Source organism: Trichophyton verrucosum, assembly GCF_000151505.1.
Source record: "Trichophyton verrucosum HKI 0517 chromosome Unknown contig00773_1.f1.exp, whole genome shotgun sequence".
Lineage (NCBI taxonomy): Eukaryota > Fungi > Ascomycota > Eurotiomycetes > Onygenales > Arthrodermataceae > Trichophyton > Trichophyton verrucosum.
Window position 1 is genome coordinate 49,063 of NW_003315255.1, and position 19,829 is coordinate 68,891.

General features: G+C 46.8%; 6 protein-coding genes across 6 annotated transcripts; 2 read left to right on the forward strand and 4 right to left on the reverse strand.

Annotated features, from left to right (window-relative positions):
- Positions 1-1,527: 1,527 nt before the first annotated feature.
- Positions 1,528-2,562, reverse strand: TRV_06692 (uncharacterized protein; the record flags this gene model as incomplete). Its single annotated transcript, XM_003019242.1, has 2 exons — positions 1,528-1,779; positions 1,843-2,562. The coding sequence occupies 2 exons, from the start codon at positions 2,560-2,562 to the stop codon at positions 1,528-1,530; spliced, it is 972 nt and encodes a 323-aa protein (XP_003019288.1).
- Positions 2,563-3,937: 1,375 nt separating this feature from the next.
- Positions 3,938-4,991, forward strand: TRV_06693 (uncharacterized protein; the record flags this gene model as incomplete). The annotated part of the gene is made up of 2 exons (XM_003019243.1): positions 3,938-4,104; positions 4,169-4,991. The coding sequence occupies 2 exons, from the start codon at positions 3,938-3,940 to the stop codon at positions 4,989-4,991; spliced, it is 990 nt and encodes a 329-aa protein (XP_003019289.1).
- Positions 4,992-5,319: 328 nt separating this feature from the next.
- Positions 5,320-7,298, reverse strand: TRV_06694 (uncharacterized protein; the record flags this gene model as incomplete). The annotated part of the gene is made up of 2 exons (XM_003019244.1): positions 5,320-7,059; positions 7,140-7,298. The coding sequence occupies 2 exons, from the start codon at positions 7,296-7,298 to the stop codon at positions 5,320-5,322; spliced, it is 1,899 nt and encodes a 632-aa protein (XP_003019290.1).
- A 567-nt stretch (positions 7,299-7,865) lies between these two features.
- On the reverse strand, positions 7,866-8,339 carry TRV_06695 (37S ribosomal protein S18, putative; the record flags this gene model as incomplete). The annotated part of the gene is made up of 2 exons (XM_003019245.1): positions 7,866-8,143; positions 8,222-8,339. 2 exons carry the CDS (start codon positions 8,337-8,339, stop codon positions 7,866-7,868), a joined length of 396 nt encoding a protein of 131 aa, XP_003019291.1.
- Positions 8,340-8,748: 409 nt separating this feature from the next.
- Positions 8,749-11,435, forward strand: TRV_06696 (mitochondrial respiratory complex I chaperone (Cia84), putative; the record flags this gene model as incomplete). The annotated part of the gene is made up of 3 exons (XM_003019246.1): positions 8,749-10,970; positions 11,032-11,184; positions 11,225-11,435. 3 exons carry the CDS (start codon positions 8,749-8,751, stop codon positions 11,433-11,435), a joined length of 2,586 nt encoding a protein of 861 aa, XP_003019292.1.
- A 283-nt stretch (positions 11,436-11,718) lies between these two features.
- Positions 11,719-13,071, reverse strand: TRV_06697 (uncharacterized protein; the record flags this gene model as incomplete). The annotated part of the gene is made up of 4 exons (XM_003019247.1): positions 11,719-12,554; positions 12,650-12,693; positions 12,762-12,936; positions 12,996-13,071. The coding sequence occupies 4 exons, from the start codon at positions 13,069-13,071 to the stop codon at positions 11,719-11,721; spliced, it is 1,131 nt and encodes a 376-aa protein (XP_003019293.1).
- Between the last annotated feature and the right edge of the window lie 6,758 nt (positions 13,072-19,829).

The window sequence follows — 19,829 nt, forward strand, 5'->3', positions numbered from 1 at the left end:
TTGCAGTGACGCCGTTCTCTCTCATCTACATCTCGATGAACGATGGACGTTGAAATTCGCTGATGGAGATCAACCTGATCAGCACGATCAACGCGGCTCCGTCAGGGTTCATACACGCGACGATGATCGATGATGGTCGATCTGTTTATCTCCCGTGAACCCGTCACAATGGTTCCCAGAGCGGCTCCACGGGTGTTTGGAAGCTTGTCGGCGCCTGTGGCCTGGTGACGAGGGCGTTGTCTCGTTCGGTCGAGCTCGTCTAGCTACCCTATAACTATATCTTGAGACTGCTGTGAAACACACGCCTGTCGGGTGATTTGCTGCACTGCGAGGTAACTAGTTAGTAGACTACCTGTTTGCCGGGATTACTACCTTGCGGGTGCATTAATTTCAAGCCCAAGGGCAGCCAGTGCTAGTTAAACCATCCATATGTTGTCACCGGATCCTGTATCTACTAGCTGAATACTACATAGTCAGCCTCTGCTACGGTCTCATTGCCGTCTGACAGCTGGGAGTCTACGCTGTGTAACTCGAGCAGAGCCCCATGAATCGGTTAACCACATGGCCTGGCGATACCCATCCTCGAGCCGGTGATACCAGGAGTGCAGTCACTTTCATGCTTTATAGAAGCACTAGGGCCTCAGCCTCATCAACCTTGGTAGAGCAATTGCTTCATATCCCAGCATTCTACCCGCATAGTCCGTGTTCGGCATCTTCCTGGACTTTATGCACGTAAACACCCTTCTCCCCTGGACCGGACGAAGGGATAGCCGACTAGATTTACCGCCACGCGGGCGGCAGTTATGCGGCATATGCCTCGTGGAAAGCCACAATTTCAATCTCACCGGCAACGTTGTGGAGCAGAAAGCCTTGTTGTTTAGCTGTGAACCTTTACGCTTCGGTTATTGAGAGCCTAAAGAATCGAGGTGTGCTCTACATTAATTGCTGGTCAATATCCGATCGGTGACTCGCTACTCATACAGCTAATCATGTTCTATCACTGGTTGGCTAGGTAACATTATCCATGGCACCATCGCAAAGAGAGAAGAGCAATGATTAGGACCTTCTCTATTATGTTGTTAATTGCGCAGTGGCCAATTGGTTAGTTACTTGGCTGCAGGTATAAATGCCCCAGTTAAAAGCTGGGTGTTAAGGTTAGAGGCTGGCGGGCTTTTGATCTAAGCTTAATTTGACGTTTGCCTACAGAACCGTATCATGACGACAGGTTATAGGTCGATACGAGCTTCAATGGTTCGATGTACCGCGTAAGTCTTCCCTTCTTATACGTAGACTCCATGGAATTCCTCCAAATGCAATATTTAGTCCCAATGGACCAGAAATCCCTTGAGAAACCAAATGAGAATCCATATATGATACAATAACATCACTTATAAGAGGGACAATAAAAACAACGCAATATTGGATAAGGAGTAAACTGTTCACTCTCTAAGTTTCGTCATACTAGGGTTTGATAAGGTATATCTATTCCTGAATTGATTTTGTACACGGGTATCATGTCGAGGATATTCATAGAGCCATAAAGATTGCTGTCAGCCCCACAATCACCAAGCTCACCCAGCTGCCTCTCAAAATTATCGCTTTGTTCTCCGGGCGCCCCGGCTCCACGTCATACTTCTTCGTAGTAATAACCTTCAAGCAAGTCATCTGAGAAGAAGTATGGTCAATGAGGCTGCCGTTTCCACCAACAAATAGAGTCAACACTGGTGTGATCTTATATGCCTCTTTGGTATATTCATCATAAGTGTCCGTTTCATTACCCTGCGTGATGAATAATGGTTAAAAAGGATGCCAACAAGGGGAATGGCAAGTAGTTAAACTTACATAAGACGTAGCCCGTGCAATCTCCAATAACCGGTCCGATTTCTGCTTTGTAGGCCAGCAGTCTGATGAATTTTTCACTGTCGAGAGGGCATCGAGGGACTTGACAGTAAAATTCCCGAGAGATGTTCCTGGGCCGCCAAAGCTAGTGCATCCGTCAAAATTCTTCTTCATCTCCCGCTCAAGCTTCTCGCATGTGTTTCCACTGCCCTCATCAGCCACGTCGCTGGCGTTTTGCAGAATTTTATCAATGCAGCTCTGTTCAATGACATCCGAGCACATCCCAGCAGCAGCACGACTATCTGTCATATTGACAATAACCGAAGTACCGGCGATTTTTCCTTCCTTCATGGGATATTTGAACTTTTTGAAAGGGGGGTCGTTGAAGACGACAGTGCATCCGTGAAGCTTTCCAGTGTCTGCGGTTTCTGGAACAGATAGGTAATATAGCGAGTTGAACGGAAGACCGGGATCTTCATTGGCCTTGTTCGAAACATTGACTCCCTTTACGAGAGAAAATCCTTCCAATTCTGAGGGGGCATTCTGGATTCGGGAAAGTCCCACGCCAATATGGGTGACATCCTCAACTGTACAGCGGTCATAGCCATCGATTGTAGGACAGCCAACGGAATTGCATCCAATTAAGTCGGTATCCCCAGCGCCAATAGTGAAGGGAATCAAAAACAGAACAAAGGTGACGCTTGATAGTTTTAAAGGAGGCATTGTTGCTTTGGATATAAAGGAATCACGAAGTTCAGATCAGAAATGATGCTGAAATGGCTTCAAATCGCTGTATGTTGGAATTGAGGCCAGTATATCTCGACTTTATATCCCGGTAGATTTGCCGTTAATTGGGAGCTGTCATATTGCATCATATATAACTCCTGTCTTATTGTCATAGTGGAGTGTTCTGTTGTGATGTTCAGCGGACCGCAACACTTGGCTGTTGCTCTTTCGCGTCATAATGCATAACCCGGAGTAAAGACATAACCGTTAAATAGCTTCTTTGTCCTACTGTCGTCTTGAGAAGGACCCGCTAAGTTCCAGAGTGAGGAGCTTGGAGGGACAAGGGTCGATGCATGCCTCCGGTGTTATACTTGGCGCCAGAATTATAAGCTCGTATGACTATCAGAGCCCCATATAACACGTATATCATTAATAGTATTGGAAGATTCGAAACATGAATCAACCATGCTCAACTGTCATTATGCGTTTTTGCATTATAGATTCTCTTTTGCTTCAATTCATCACAAACGGCTCCATGGGAATCAAAAGTGCTGATGTCGGTGAACCGACAGTCCAAATAAGTGAGAATTTGGCCCATTATACTCTGCCATAGTAGTGTCCTGCAAATCCACCGCGGATGCGCAATGGCACAGGACAAGGTCGCTTGACTTGGATATATTCTGAGTTCTCATCAGCAAAACCGACATTCAACATCGTGAACGGCGCTTAAAGTCAGCGCTTGAAACTATGTTGTTACTAGTGTATTTTATAATTCATACTAAAATTGCTCGGGTATACTGAATATGGAAAAAACATTACTAGTCTCCGTAATTTGTGTGTTTTATCATTTGAGCCTCCATTAAAATACTCGGATGCTTATTATTAAGCAACTTAGTTTCAAAACATCCATCATTTTATAATTTCGTGGACAACACACTGGGATATTCCATATCCACGGGACGGGACTATTGCATTCATATATGTTGGATGATGTTTATCGATTTTGTTCTGCCCATCATGACGGCGCAAATAATGCGCCTTATTGTTGGATCTCCTATATCCACAACTAGCAAGAAATGATGTTATACCCAACGGAGGAGCCAAACACGAACGATGTACAAGGCAAATGAGTGATGCTTCCTTCATTGGCAGAGGTCAATTGAGGATGCAGTTACTAAAGTAGAGCATTATGAAAACAAAATATAGGCATTTCTGTTCGGTAACCAGCTTGAGAACTGTCTATATAATCTGCTCTTTCAACCACGTCAAACGAACTGTCAAGTCAAGACCACAATCCGAACTATTGTGTACATCAAATCTTTCTGTTTGCTCTTGATACTGGTACAAATTTTGTACCTCACTTTTTCCAAACATGGCATTCGTGAATATGCTTGGTATTATTGCTGGGAGCCTGGGTATCATCTCCTTTGGGCTGGACAGATTCGGTGGCGAAGGCTCGCACTCCGGCTCGACAATCAAAGTCGCCGTTGCCCTCGACGGTCCGCAATTGTCCAACTCTGCAGGTGACCTTCCCGATGTGTATGTTTTAATTGATATATCGCCTTTACCAAACTGTGGAATTATGCAGCTAACCCCATTGTAGGCGTGTTTGGAACGAGGTTGGAAAGTTCGTTGGTATTACTGTCGACCCCGGAAGGGTAGAAGCAGGGAACATTGGTGAAATCAAAGTCCAGCATGACAATCAGGGGGTGTATACCTTATTTTCGGCCAACGATGATGCAGTGTGTATTGCCTGGGTGTCAACCACCTGGACAGATGACCGCGGAGGCAACAAGTATGCAGTCACTGGTGACTTCAGCGAGCCCTGTGGCGGTGCCTGGTTCCCCAGCAACTTATACATCAGTGACAAGAAGGACCATCAGCCCGATTGCTTCTGGATTGACAAAAATGGGGACCAGCCGAAGACTGGGTTCCAGGTGCGATGGCCTGCGTATTCTGAGGACCAGTTTGAGGGGAATAACAAGGATCCAAAGAGACTGTGCAATAACATTGACTTCGGGCTGCGCGAGGAAAACGATCCCAGTTCAATCAACTACTATCCCAAGAAAAAACGAGACGAACATCCCCGGGCTCGTCGTTCTACCATCCGTCGTCCTGGGTGGGCTAATTCCGAACTCGTTATTAGCGACTCCAAGCATCACTCGGCCAGGCGACTTTGCATGTCCGGCTCATCCATGGGCCCTGACTTTGCACATACCGAAGAGGGTTTCTTCTGCGATATGGATACTAAGGTATTATATGCCTTCTGCGCAGATATTGAAGAAAAATCTGCCTGCTTTGACCTGAAGCGGCAGAGAATTGTCGCTCATGAAGAAGCAACGGGAGTCAACGCAACATCTACCAGCCATGGTTCAGCCCGCTACTCTCGCATTCGCGACTGGCGCACCAACAGCACTGTGGCATAGATACCCTGCCATTGTTCATTTGCTAATTTTGCTTGAATGAAGTAGATAGTTGCTAGCCCAATAGTTAGATAGTCGCCTTGTTTTCAATTTTGGGTACATGGAAAGCAGTACCACTGATATAATATCTTCAAAGATAGGGCTCACCATAATTCATATCCAGATATTATCCACTTGTCTACTGCAAAGGAGCCTGTAGTCTATAAACATTCCATAATACAAAAATATCATGTGAATTCACTGGCAATTAATAGCAGATGACCATGGGTTAAATTGGCAGTAGAGAAAATTCTTTATATTTTTCCTACTTAGAATGATAATTCTTAACTGCTTACTTCGCAAGCTCAACGTTCCAGGTCTTTACAGAACCATCAGCGCCTCCGGATGCAACCTTGGACCCATCGGCTATCCAAGTAACAACGTTGACACCTTCCTGGTGAGCGTTCTTCATCTGCAGTCTCTCACCAGGGCGAGCAAGATTCCATACAAAGATATTAGTGTCCAGGGATCCGCTCACTAGATGAGAAGCTTCCTTGTTCCATGAAAGAGATGTGATTCGGCTGGTGTGCGCCGTCCAACGGTCGGTAACTTTGCTACCATCTGCGGTCTTGTAAACAATGATTCTACCGCTCGAATCACCGGCGGCTAGGATGGATTCATCAGAGAAAAAGGCCAATGCGGTAATTCGGTTCCTCAACAGTTTGGTCTCGATGCTAATGCTGATTCCGGTACCATTGCCGTCGAGTTTGCCAATTCGAATTGAAGCATCTTCACCACCAATCGCTACTGAGGAACCAGTAGCAGCAACGGCAGTTATTTGTGATTTAGAGTCGAATTTTCCAGTGAGTTGTCCCTTAGAGAAGATCTCAACACAATCGGAACTGGCGGCGAGGATAAATTCCCCCGCTGTAGCGATACCCTTTGGCTGTGCAGTGAGTTTGGTATCAAGCTCGCTATAAGTGTTTGACCCCAGATCAATTGATCTTAGCTTATCATCCCACCCAACGCTATATATTTGTCCTGAGCTTCCCTCGCTAGTAGCCGAAAATCCTGCAACGTAGCTGTTGTGTCCTTGGCCCTTTGCCGTTTGTGCCGATCCATCTGATATATTCCACTGGCAGACTCTTCCATCATAGCTTCCAGTCCAGAATGTATCGCTTGGGCATGACTCACGAGAGGATAATGTGGTTATGTTCTTCTGATGGCCCTCCACTCGTCTTGTTGGCTTTTCGGTCCCTTCAATCAGATAATTAAGAATCCCTGAGAGTGACAAGCTTATGGTCAAACCGTCTGTTCTTCCACTAGGCCATACGACTCCAACCTGTTGGTCTGCCACGCCAACAGGACCATCCTCTCCGAGGGTCCAATTCTGGACCACCTTGCCCTGTTCGACGTCCCACAGCTTAACTGTTCGGTCTGCACTGGCAGTGACAAATCTTCGAGAATCACTTGACCAGGAGACACCGAAAATGCTGCCCTTGTGCTCACCTTCCCCAACCTGGCCTTTGACCTCTCCAGTCTTCCCATCGTAGAGCCAAATTCTCCTGTCACCACCTACACTGACTAGGTTGTCACCGTTCGGGCTAAATGCAACACCGTAGATGTAATTGTTGTGCTTTTCCCGGATTCCGGTATTGTATTTGAATGGAGCACCATGGTAAAACACTAAGGTCCTGTCATCTCCAGCTGTTGCAGCGCGTAACGGCCTCTGCTGCCTGATTGACACGGAGTTGATAACCTGACTATGCCCCGTTATTTCACCAACAGTATTGCCGCTATCCGCCGTTATGCAGTGCCCAAATCGCTGGTTACCTTTACCGACAGCAATTATGCGCTGCGAATCGCCATCCCAGGCCAGGTCGTTGATTCTCCCGCTCACAATGGAATATTCTCCTTTTGTGACACCCTCTCCGACGCAGTCCCACACACGCACAATACCAGATGCGTCTCCGCTAGCAACGTAGTATCCGGAGGGTGAAAATCGGGCAACGGTCGTCTCTGCAGTGTGGGCTGTGTACTGAGTTGAAACCGAAGGGTTGTCTATTGAGCGAAGGAATATGGACCTGTTGGACTGTTAAACCGCAGATAGTCAGATTATAGCTATTCCAATCGCGCAATCACACCGGAGACACAGTCCAAAGACATCCTTACCGCGTAGGCTAACCGTTCTCCTTTTGGGTCAGACGAGAGCTGGGTTGGCTGCCCTCGGGTTGTCGACGGGCAGGCAGCCCATGTAGAATCTAACAGCTTGTCAGCTACCGGTAGCGAAAAGGGAGCCTGAATCTTAATCATACCGCTTTTGATGCTCATCTTGAATCTAGAAATTATGTTGCTTGTGTTTGCCTATTTTCTATAGAGGTGCGCTGTCTAGTAAGTCGAGTAGTTGGAGAGAACAAAAGTATCCGGGCGGGGCAGCCAGCATTTGATGCTGAATAAGGCGATATAAAACCACGACGTTAACTATAGATGAATATCAGGGTCAAAGGAGGCATGAAAAAGGGGCCATGTTTGCTGAAACAGCCGGCTAATGGTAGTGAAATCGTCTTTTATACAGTCGGGTAGATAGAAAACAGTCGAGTCTAGTGCGTAGTATACATCTGGTAATCATCTCAAACACCACAGGGCATGCGGGAAAACAGTGACAGTGCAGGCTTAGAGCTTCTTTTCGAGCATGAGAATTTCCGGATGCCGGTGAACACTGGGCATCAGCCCCATGCTGACAGCTCTCCTAATAGCTTTGGAGAGCTTCCTTTGGTTGATTCGTCGTAGGCCGGTATCCCTCGCTGACTTGATCCGGCCTGTCTCGGTCACGTATTCAGACATAACGGCGATGTTCTAACATGCAGCGCAAAGCTATTAGTACTGAAGTTTTTTGGTTTAAGCGGTAAATTGACGGAGAGAAATCCTCGCAAATACCTTGTACATGTGTAGAGGGTTCAGCGATAGAGCGTCGAAAATATCAGTCGTAGGATTGCGTCGTTTCTTCCATTTCTTCATTTCCGCCGGGCTCAAATCACGCGGGGAGTACACGTCGCCGGGTTGCCATGTTCTGGTCTGCTGTTTTTGTAGGTCGAAGGCTCGCTGTTCCCGGGCTCTCTCTGCCTCGAATTGTTGGTTCTGAAGCTGTCTCCGTCGGATACCGCGGAGTCTGGCGTCTATAAATTTGCAAGAGTTAGATCAAGTAACTCCCAAAGAAAGTCTATAACGACATCGAAGACAGTTGTATGGCTTACCTGTCGCTGGATTCAAGGTGATTCCTCCAAAGCCTGAGTTAGACCGACAGGAGACCCGGGGGGTGAAGCCTGTCAGCTGGCAGAGGATCGGACGGCAGGTGGTCAATTTGGTAGCCATTGCGGGCCTGGGCAATAAGAATGACTCTGTTATATGCCCAAGAAATGGTATGTGACGGCTTGATCTGCTGCCTCGAAACGTCCTTCGTCGTTGTCTAGCAAGAGATTTTTTTTTATATGGCTTAGCTCGGTCAAAAATGCCAAGCCTTGACACCCTCGCGTTTCTTCAAAGCTTCAAGAAGCATAAAAAAACCTCCAGCTTGACCAAACGGCGTGAAGGGACTAACAGGACATGATTACACCGAGCATCGCCGGTTCAATTGAAGATAGTCAGGCATATGCTATGACTCCGGATCGATAGAATGCATATCCAGTAAGTTATACCCACAAGCCAGCAAAGATCTGAGTATTTCTAACCAGCTTCAACTCAGCTCTGAAACCGGACAATCACACCAACTCGGCGCCTCAATATGGCCGGAATGTTCAATACTTTTCTCACGAACAAGCCGTTTGTAGCTTCAAGATGCTACAGGCACTTTCTTTCTTCCGCGAGGTCACGCTCCCACTCGTTTCGCCCGCTCCTCTCCAGCCAGAGGAGACATATATTCAGCTTCCCATCCATTCGGCGAGTGACAGAGACCAACACTGGGAAACATAATGACGCCTCGGAATATGGATCAAAACCTATGGTGCAGCTGGTACATGCTCTGGAGCAGCAGTCGCGGCCTCCGCCTCCTTTCATTCTCGCGACGGGATTCATGCGGTTTATAGATAAACGACTCGGTCAAGTTACTTTGACACGTTATCAGGCGGAGCTCCTTCTGCGCACCTTTCAGCATATTTTAAGTGTCCCTTCAAAGGATCCCCAGGGCTCTTTACGGGAATTCCTGGAACTGGAAAACTTTGAATATACGTTAGAAGCACTGGCACGAGCAGATTTCACTCCAGATGCTGCCGAGCTGGTTAATGACTTGGCAAGGATTGCGATGGGCCAGATACGTAGAATACGTGAGAGGACTCCAGAGTTAACACCGGAGCCTGGTCTCGAGGTGTTCAAGTCGTACATCACAGTTCTCTCATCCACCGGATTTTCTGCCGATGCATTAAAGCTCACCATTACCTACTGGAAAACCACGCCAGATCTGAGCAATGGATTGTCACTTTGGGCTAATATCATGAAAGGATTTGCGAAAGAAAGCAGGCGTCTAGGTGCTGAGCAAAATACTCCATCAAAAGTCACAATGGTGTTGGAAAAAATGAAGGAGTGCGGTATCACATTGGATACGGAGCGACAGGAGCAGTTGATCTCCATGCTAGCGGACAGCAACTATTCCCACACGATTAAGACTGTGGCTGAACTTCCTATTGAGAAGTCAACGGCCACAAACGTACATCTGCTCAAGTTCGCGTTACGGCATGCTATGTACTCGTGGGCAGCAACGATAGTGAGCTCATTTCCGTCGTATCCAACTCCAGAAACCAGAGACGCACTCCTCCTCTTTTCCTTTTTGAGGGGACGCTCCTCAGATTCAGTCTGTAAACAGCTTGATGAAATGACTGCAAAAAACCCCGAGATACGAACCACCATGTCAATTGACATGATCAACATGATAATCGAATACGCAAACCTGCACAAACAGGCAATTATTGCCCAACAGGCTATCCAAGTGGCACGGGTTTGGAATTTAACTCCTAACGCTCGAACATTTGTTCTACAGATACACTCACTGGTCTATTCTGGACAAATTACGGAAGCTGCAGAATTGTTCCAATCACTCAGCCCGGACGTGGAATTCGATCTATCAGACGTTGATTTCTTGAATGACTTTATCAAACAACTCTGTTTGGTGGAGAATTCCTCAATCGACTTTGATACCGTCAACACTCTTGTGGATATATTGCAGGGCGTGGGCGGCCGGTTTGACCCAATGACCCTCAGCACTCTTTGCAAATCACTGCTTCACCGAGGCGACTTAGAGGGTGTATCAACTTTACTCCGACCAATAATTGACACTTTCGATCCATTGGAGCTTCAAAAGATCAGATTGCCATTCCTTGATTATATCAAAGATATGGATCAAACCGTGGACAGTGCATGGGAGGTATATGAACTTTTGAACTTAGCTATACCAACAACGCCCGTTTCGACAAGGACGATGATCATGAATATCTTTTTCGAGCGCCAGAGACCTGACCTTGCCTGTCTAGTCTTCGGTCATATGCGACAAAAGGGTGACCCTAATATCCGACCAAATTCTTACACCTATGCCCGCTGCTTCCAAGGAATTGCAAAGTGCGCGGACTCAGCAAGTTTACAATTAGTTCACAATATGCTAAAACTTGATCTCCAAGTTGCTCCAACTACCAAAATCCGCAACAGCTTGATGCTGGCCTATGCTGCATGCGGGCTAGCAGATCAAGCAATGAGAATTTTCAGACACATACTTCACTCAGAAGAAGGTCCTTCCGAACGAACTCTAGTTATATTTTTCAGGGTCTGCGAATCATACGGCAACGGCCGTGAAGAGGCGACTAAAATGATGGAGAAACTGAAATCCATGGATATATTAATCAATGATGAAGTTTATAATGCATATGTTGGCGCTCTTGGCGGCCATTGTGAGCTGGAACTCGCAGTCCAAGCCATCAAGCAAATGGAGTCACAGACTGGCTCCGCACCAACTACACTCACGTATGCTAAGTACCTTTATCGTCAGGCGTGTTCTACATTACTAACTATCAAACGTTCACAGGCTCGTAAATCTCTACAACTCATTACCATACCAATTCTGGAAAGATCAGGCCGAAGAGTGGGCGCAAGTCGCGTATCCTGAACTATGGAAAACGATAGGACAATCTGGACGAACAACAGACGAAGACGGCATACAAAATCTAAATATAGATAGGTCGGTTAAAGCTTAGCCTTGTATTATTAAATCCAACCAGTCTTTCAGTTCACTTGCAGTCTTTCCTTGCACCTAGAGCAGCAACTACACTCACCGTGTCTCAGCTACAGAGGCCTGCCATCCGATCAAAATACAGGAACATCGATGCTTCCACCATCGTTCGAAAATCCAAATCAACCAAAGCCAAAATTTTAAACATGGATGATCCCTCCAGTGGGATTCAAGCAGATGTTTTGGCTTCACGGCTATGATGCATGCGAGAAAGCCCCTCGACCAGAGGCGTCTGCAGGCACGTTGCAACTAAGGCGGAATCGAAGGCCAAGAGCTAACATTATGTAGAGAGGCGACGGAACGATGCCAAAAAAGAAAAGAAAAGAAAGTTCTAACGTTTGTATCAATCATAGGTCTATATACATATTTCATCGATTAAAAAAGGTTATTTTGAAACTTGAACAACGGACGACGATTTAAACACCCATATTTCCGCCAAAACTCCGCTTTTTCATTGCTATATACCCTCTGTATAGCCATTGTCTACAAAGTCAATAAAGTCGTGTGATCCGAAAATCTAATCTGGTCATATCGTCGCTCCATCGTCGGAACGTTGGTGCTGTATCCCATATCTGGATATCCCACTACCCCATTATGGAGGAGAGATATCATATCGTTTGAAACCCACGGCTCGTAGCCAAAGTTGCCATTGAGTGGTGGATCCACAAATGATGGCGTACACATCTCTGCCTGCGGTGATGTGACGGTGTAATATGAATAAGGAGACATACTTGTTGGCTCGCAAGGGCGGATTGGGTCAATCAAAGGAGTGTGCGGAATAGGCACAGGACTCGGTGAGCTTGTGAGGCTCGGGACCTGTTGATAAGAGGGGACTGCTGTCAAAGGCGATTGGGTATCGTTGGTAGGCCATACCTCAGGGACCGTTACTTTTGGGGGAGCTGGGAGCCGGGCTTGCTGACTCTGGGTATGATCTGGGACATGCCAGAGGAGTTTAGGCATTATCGTTTGACAAGGAGCTCGAGTCTCTTCAACGCGTGTCACTGGACTGGTGGTCGGCTTCACCATCGGGCTTTTCTTTTTGGTGGCACTTCCGGAAGGCTTCGGTACTGTCCCATCGGTTTTATTGCTACCAAAGCGTTGCGTATATCTAACAACCGGAACCATGTTAGGGAAAGAAACGTCATTTGAACGGGCAACGAAATTTATGTGACTGAGTACAACGAACCTATTTTTTGCTGCAATCGGCGTCCTGTTGGGGAAATATCTATCCACAATCTCGGTCCATCTCCTACCATAGATCTCTACGGCCTCCCTCAATATCTCGTCTTCCAGGAGTGACCATCTGTCATTATTTATTTCTGGATTTAACGATTCATGCCACCTCCTTGAACATTCTACTCAGAAATAAAGTTAATGGCTGTCAATTCAGATTGAATATGTAGGTTGAACTTACGATCGGGCTGCCTAGATCCGACAACTTGTGAAACGAGAGCCCAGCTGAAAATTTTGTATTAGCGGACGAGAATAGCTCAGAGACGAGATGAAAAGGCCAGTGGTCTGCTTACCGGAAACCGTGTTTCTGGATGCCTTGCAATAACTTTTCATCTTCCGTTTTATTCCACGCTCCTTTGTTCAAGGAAGGCGCTAGAATATAGACCCATCGTTTCCGGCAGTCCTTGTTATTTCGATCTGGGATGTTTGAGGCTATGCGATGCCAGTTGATATCACCACCTCTAGCCACTGGAAAAAAGAATGATCAGCTCCCGTCAAATCCGCTGGTCACTACCATCAGAACTTACTGCTTTCATTGACGGCTTTCCGTAGGAGAGCATCCTCCTCCTTCGTCCAAAGCCGTCGTGCCCTTACTTTCATCATCGTGGGATCGTGGGATCTGAACAAAAAGGCTCGGGCCGGGAGAAGGGTATTGGCAGAATAAAACGTGCACCACTGAGAAGTATAAGAAGAGGAGGTGATACTCGTCTGTCAGTGATGAGAGCTACCCCTTTCTGAATCAGGGAGGTTGGAGAGGAGTGCAGCAGTTGACAAAAGAATCCAGAGATGAGGCATGAATGGTCGAGATGCTGCTGGGTATAAATCTTATCGCAGGGAGGACAATCGGCTTCTTATTCTGTCTTCCAGTGCATCCGACAAGCGTCAAGTATACGACAGGCGCCAAGGGGAATTCCCAGAGGGGAAGATGGTATAAACAGGCAAGGTTCGTGGGCCCAGCCTGATGTCCCAATCTGGTGCCATATATGGCCCATGTCTAACATGTACCACATCTCATGTACGATGGCGGAGCGAAATTTTGATCTGCAAGGCTCATGCATGAGTGGACCGTATACCTCTTTACTCTGCATATAAGCTTTAGCTTGTTTGCAAATACTACGTCGGCAGTCTTATCATGCATGGAACAGTTGAAATACCGGATCTGGTCTAGGTCAAACAGAAATAAAAGGCCCTTTGACGCCTTTCAACAGCTTGTGCTCCCTGGTTTGAAAGCTATATCATACGAAGATGAATTTTCTACCCGCGGCCCGGTTACTCGGTTACTTTCAAATACCGTTCCCAGCGACACCCTGAGCTTAATCTCTCGTACGAAATGGAGAATTATGGAAAAGAAAAAGGAAATGTTCGGTACCAGGTCCCTGAAACTTCCGCAGTGGTATACATAGATACAACGTTCAAAGCAATCTAGTCCAACACTATTGGTTGGATTGAGGGTATTATGCACCCCCCTCCCCAGCAAACTCACGGTGAACTGGCATCTATAAAATTGATACATATACATACTATGTATGCAACGACAGGGAAATATATGGCGATACAGTTTCGAAACAGCAGGAATTCATAGGCCGATTAGCGCTATTTTATCCATCGTTAGCAGCGGGACGAATCTTGACGTAAGTCACTCGAGCATCTCAAATCTCTACGGTACCCTGTCAAGTGCAGGCAAAGTCGTATTCAAGGTCTACACGTGGGATAGGATCTCCTCGAAAGCAGTGTTGTGATAAAAGAAAAGAAACAAGTGGCGGGCGGGCACATCTATCTTATTTCATGCTGGCCTGGCTTGACAATGGGACGCCATCCTCCAATAATCGGCGCTATCCCAACACATTGGCCACCATGATTCGAGGGCAAATGTCAAGCTCATTTCTGTGGCGCCTCGGTTCATCTCATTCAAGGGGGAGCATCGCAGATGTTCAGGCACTTTCTTAAACTCTTCGCTGCGGCTTCAACCAATTTAGGTTCCCTTTTCCTCCGTATTCTAATTCTTCCTCCCTGCCCACTTGGGCCAAGAGATGGCCCTGGTTGACTTCGAGTTCTGCCTTACACGCCAAAATCTTCTTCCTCCGCACCAGAAGACCCCCGGTGCTGAATCCCATGGGCCTTGCGAAGGGCTAGAAAGACGTTTCTCTTGCAGAGTCGCCAAAACGCCTCGCCATGCAAATCCGAGCATTAAGGTTGATCAATCAGCAAGCTGCCTTCGGCAAATTACCCCATTTATTTTTCCTATTACCGGGCTTTCCGCTGGGAATCCTCTTTCTCATTCCTTTTCTATGATGGGAATGGGAGGAGACTTCTGTCAGTCATAATACCGATGATTTTCCTATCCACATTTGCCGCAGAAAAAGGTCCATTTTTTTTCCCAACCAGTCTCTTGACTCTCACGGCTACATTTCACGATCTCCCACCCTCGCGTGCATATCCTACTCCATAATACCGTGTGGGGAAAAAGATGCGGATGGACAAGACCTGGTGGAGACGACGCTTTGGGGGGCTGGCTCGTTCACAAAGATGCCTGTCCTTGGTACACCTTAAGATGTCCAAATATATTTATGATTTGACCATGCATTGGCTATCGGCAACCGCAGGGGAGGAGTATCATCTACATCCCTATTCCTTTGGCCTTATTCAACACACACACACTCACTTACTTGCTAGCTTATGCACATAATACATATTAGGCTTCTTTCCTCGTTAGCATTTACTCAAGAAGCAAAGGATGCGCTCGCCGTTGCGCATATCATCTGTGTTAGCCTTGCGCGGCTGAAACATCCGAGGAACTCACAAGAAATGATCTTCAGCGACCTAAACAAGCGTCTTCGTTGTATGCTGCCAAATGGTGTATTTCTTCCCAACCCGAGTATTGTGCTTAAGAGGCTTCTGTGTACTTACAGGATAGTCGATAGGACTCGCTTCCGTTTCCTTTCTATTTTTGTTTCTCGAAACCATAGCCAATACGAAGGTTTATTTCGGCAGGTTCGCTGATGCGCCAGTGGGTTTATACGGGCTTCACCAAGAAGTGGTGCCCGTATTGATCTTTTTTTATCCAGCAGCGAGGATAAATTTACGGCGGTCTCCATTCCACTGACAGGTTTCCCCCATTCTCGTCTCTCTCTCTTCTCACGCCCCTATCATCCAGCTCTTGCCACGTCGGTGGAGAACAAATATGCACGTAGCGTGTGCGTGCAGTGTAGCATGAAGCATGTTGCAGAAGACTCCATCAAGCACACGGATTATCCTCCCGAACCCGCGCGAGGTTCTGGGTGGCTTCGCTTGTTTAATCCTTGTTCTGCTTCATACGTGCGTTGGGGCTGGAGGAATTGAGCCAGCAAACCAAAAGCATCATCCCGGGATTGAGCGTATCGAGTGGCTTGAATAGGCCAATTCCTCTCTGAAACCAAAGGAAATGCAGGAAAGAAGGGAAAAGAAGCCCGGGATTTAGACCTTCCCGCCATGTGGTTGTTTCATTTGTTCCGGCTATATACTAACGACAAGTCAAAACGATTAAGCATAACTGCCGACTGCCATATTGAGTCATGAAACTGGACCACCGTCGTCTTTGGCGAGCTCCCACGAGATATACTCATGCAGAAAATCTTGACAACTAACTCGCGAAATGTGAGCTCTCGCTCTCCCTTGACCATTAGGATTCCATGCCGGTCCAACACCGAGAAACATGGGTTTCTATTTGTCCAAAACAAACGAATTTGACTTTCAAAGAACCGAGAAGCACCTAGATGGAAGGTCGAAAAAGAAGCAGAAGCAAAGCCCTGTCTCCCTCCCCTGTTGTCCTCTAAATCTCCCTTTCTCTCTCCAACCCGTCTTTGCTCATCTCTCCCGCTGCTATTAATAATAATATACTTAAGTATAGCTTTCATCCCCCCCCCCCAAGCTAGGAGCGAGTGGAGGCTGCGTACGCCACGAGGAAGCGGATAAGAATTCCCCCCTGGCCCGCCTGATTCTTGCTCCCGAACCTTAAGCAGGCTAAAAATCGATGCCAGCAAACAAGCAGAACTCACTGGTGACCGAAACTGTCAGCCGAAGGTGTTCCTTTGAGCAAACTGACACGGGGCCTCGGGGTCGTGTTAGCTGTGGCCCTTCGTCCCCGAGCCATCCCTTCAACAGAATCGAATCTCCAGGAGACGGGATACTAAAACACCAATGTTACGGAGTTCCTCATGCTCCATAATAATCCATTACTACTTCATGCAGAGAGATTGGTGAGTGGAGCTGAAGTGAATGTAACCCCTGGCTAGCCATCAGCATTAACGCTAAACACGGCATTGTGATGCTATTATTACAACCACGTTGCCTTGTCCAGGCAGAAAGTTGCTTGTGGCCTGCGGATCGCAAATACGGGCATGCCCCATACATGATACTTGATACCTAAGAGAGTGTACTCCGTAGCCACTTTTCTAAAGTTGGTTCTTCTATTCTATCCAAGGATAAACGAATCTCGCCCTGAAGGTCTTTTTCGTCAAAGCTCAGATGTTATCGCGGCTTCTGGAGATGGAGAACGATATAGGCCCTCGGACAGCCGGCCCGGAAATCAGTACGTGGCGCGCGCACAGCGACTGCATAGGACAATGTGCTTTGTAGTGGCCTCGCAGAATACTGAAATATATATTTGAATATATACTTCTATACATACGCCATTCATGAAGATCCAGATCCTGTTTGGAATATAAGTACTATACGGCGAAATATTGCGGCGATGGCTTCTGAGATGACTCCAGCAGCCTGTCCATTAACAAGAAGGTTTTCCCAGGGTAAATGACATGGATTTACCCAAGTCATTTCATCTTGTTCCCGCAAGAAAGACTCCTGGTTCTTGGGAAATCCCGCACTTTTCCCCACGTTAACCCCGAGGGTGCCATGTGGAGGCGCAGTGTCTTTCCAGCTTCAAGTCAGATACATTGGCAAGGGGGAAAAATTGAAATGCAAATTGTGATCACCGAAGCCTAATTACATAAAGAAAACGTGAGGGCTATATCATGTCAAGTTGACGACAAGGGTGGCCGGGAGGGTGCGTAAACTGCGACTTCGCCCTGTCCCGTTCCATAACTAGTAAGGGGCTTCGAACAGATATAATAATGACATGCAAGCAAACCTACTACAGACAACTTGATGGTGGCATTTGAATATACCGTAGGCTCTATTACCTTCCAGGTACCTACAATAACTATAGAACCAAGGATGAGTGAGGTTCCATATGAAGATTCAAGAGGATACCACCAGCCGTGTTCTTGTACGATGTTGTACGCTGGAGCCTTGATCTGTTCTAAATCCAGCTCGCTATTAACTACGACAAAATTGCAACCCTGCGACCCGGTGAGAGATGCCCGTGCCCATGGTGTTTATTATGGCAACATTCGATACTCCCTTCGACAGCAGCCATCAGCAGCACTGCCCTAGAGGCAAACATCGGCACAGTGTTAAATATGTAGCTGCCTGAAGTACGAGCTCTGCCTTGATATTCCTTTTCAAGGTCATTTACTGTTGTCAGCTCGCGCCCTTCTATGCTCCAAAAGAGTAAATGCTCGTCTTAGCGACTTGAAGTCTTATCCTGGACAGTTCCATTGTCCCTGGACTAGCGACATACAGAGAGCGTTTGGAGCGTTGTATTCTGAGGCGTCACATGGCTTTGCAATTGCCTTACCTGGTTCTTTAGCCGGATAATGAAGAGATTGGCCTGGTTTGCACAGTCCACTGGAGGCACAATGTGCCTGTTCACCACGAACGAGGCGAATGTTGAACGATATCCCATTAGAAGCAGGCTGCACTAATAGGTTGGCTATTGACCGCGCGGTTGGATAGAGCATACTAGACGGTTGTCTATCAGGACGGGTGCTGGTCATCGAGGAATGAACATCTCACACCATCCGTAGGCTATTCTAGCCACGCATAGCTGCAAGATAAACGCTTAAATTACATTGATATTGACGTTGAGTCTAGGGTTATTGTGTCGCGTTTGGGAGTCAGATCACGGAAACGAAAGGATCCAACACAATCCTTTAACGGGTCTCAAATCAGCCGGACTATCCTTCAGTTTCAGGATCGAGTACTTGGCTGCATTGTGCCCAATTCTCATAAATGTTCGCAAGTTGATCCTGCTGACGGGGAGAACCCAAATGGGGTCTCTTCCTGCGTTTTCCATTCAACTATTAAAAGTATACTCCATACATATATTTTATGCGCAAACCCATCGTTCAAAACGCCTGACAACGGTCAAGCACGTCCAGTATTTAGCACAGACTCCGGATTGTTCTCCTCCCTCATTTACAGGCCAGGCCATTGCCATGAAATTTGTCGAGTGCTTTCAGCTCCGCATCCTTCGCTCCCAACCCATCGTTGGTGGTAATCTATCAATTAAATCCCACATATCCTCCTTGGAGTTTATGCCGGAAAATCGGCCCGTCATACCGAAAAGTAATAGAAAAAAGCCTTTAATTATGCATCTGGAATAAATCCCACACCAGATGTAACTACATGGAGATTGCATACTTGACAACCATCCTCCTCGAGAGGAGCCGTCGGATGAGTTGGACAACAACTTGTATCGTATCAGCTTCTTTTCTTGTATAACTGGGTTATTATATTATACCCCATATATTAATATCAAAGATATTTATTAGGTTCCATGTTCTTCTAAGTACTAAACTTATGGGCTGCAAAATTTAACGACATTAGAAGGCATATGTACTCTCTAGCTTATCTTACTGCCTACTCATTAACTATTTTATCAAGGAGGATTTTAATCTATACGACCCGGTTTCCTGCGTGACCTTTCTCGCAGCCCCATTGCAAAATACCTGAGGGAAACGCAGCGAACGAGGTTATTTTGAGATATTAGTACAAAATGGCTGTAGCGTCCTCGATATTAGCAGTATTATAGAGCCCAATATGACTGTGTGGAGCCTCAGCTAGTTATCATGTTTTCTAAATAACTTCATTGCGATGGTATATTGGATGGGTCAATAGATTGCTCCTAAACTCTGATTCGGCCGTACGTGTACAGACAATTTCACTGTTGCGTGTAGATTATCATTATGATATGGTGCTATTCAAGGCGGATGAGGGTATCTTTACCAGCTATGGAAAACAGCATTTACCAGTCTCCGTTCAACACGGCGCTCTGTTTGCTTTAGGATGTTTTCTCAAGCCTTCCGGCTAGCCACCTGTAATTGCAGAGTAGCTATTATTGCCGACTGATCTATCTTCCCTCCGCCCGCTAACTCTGGGACTCCCTTCTATCGAGTCGAGAGAGCTCGGTTCTCTCAAGCTTCTTCCCGCCCGGCTTGGCACCCGTCCCTTCTCCCGCCGGACCAATCACATGGCTTGCCGTC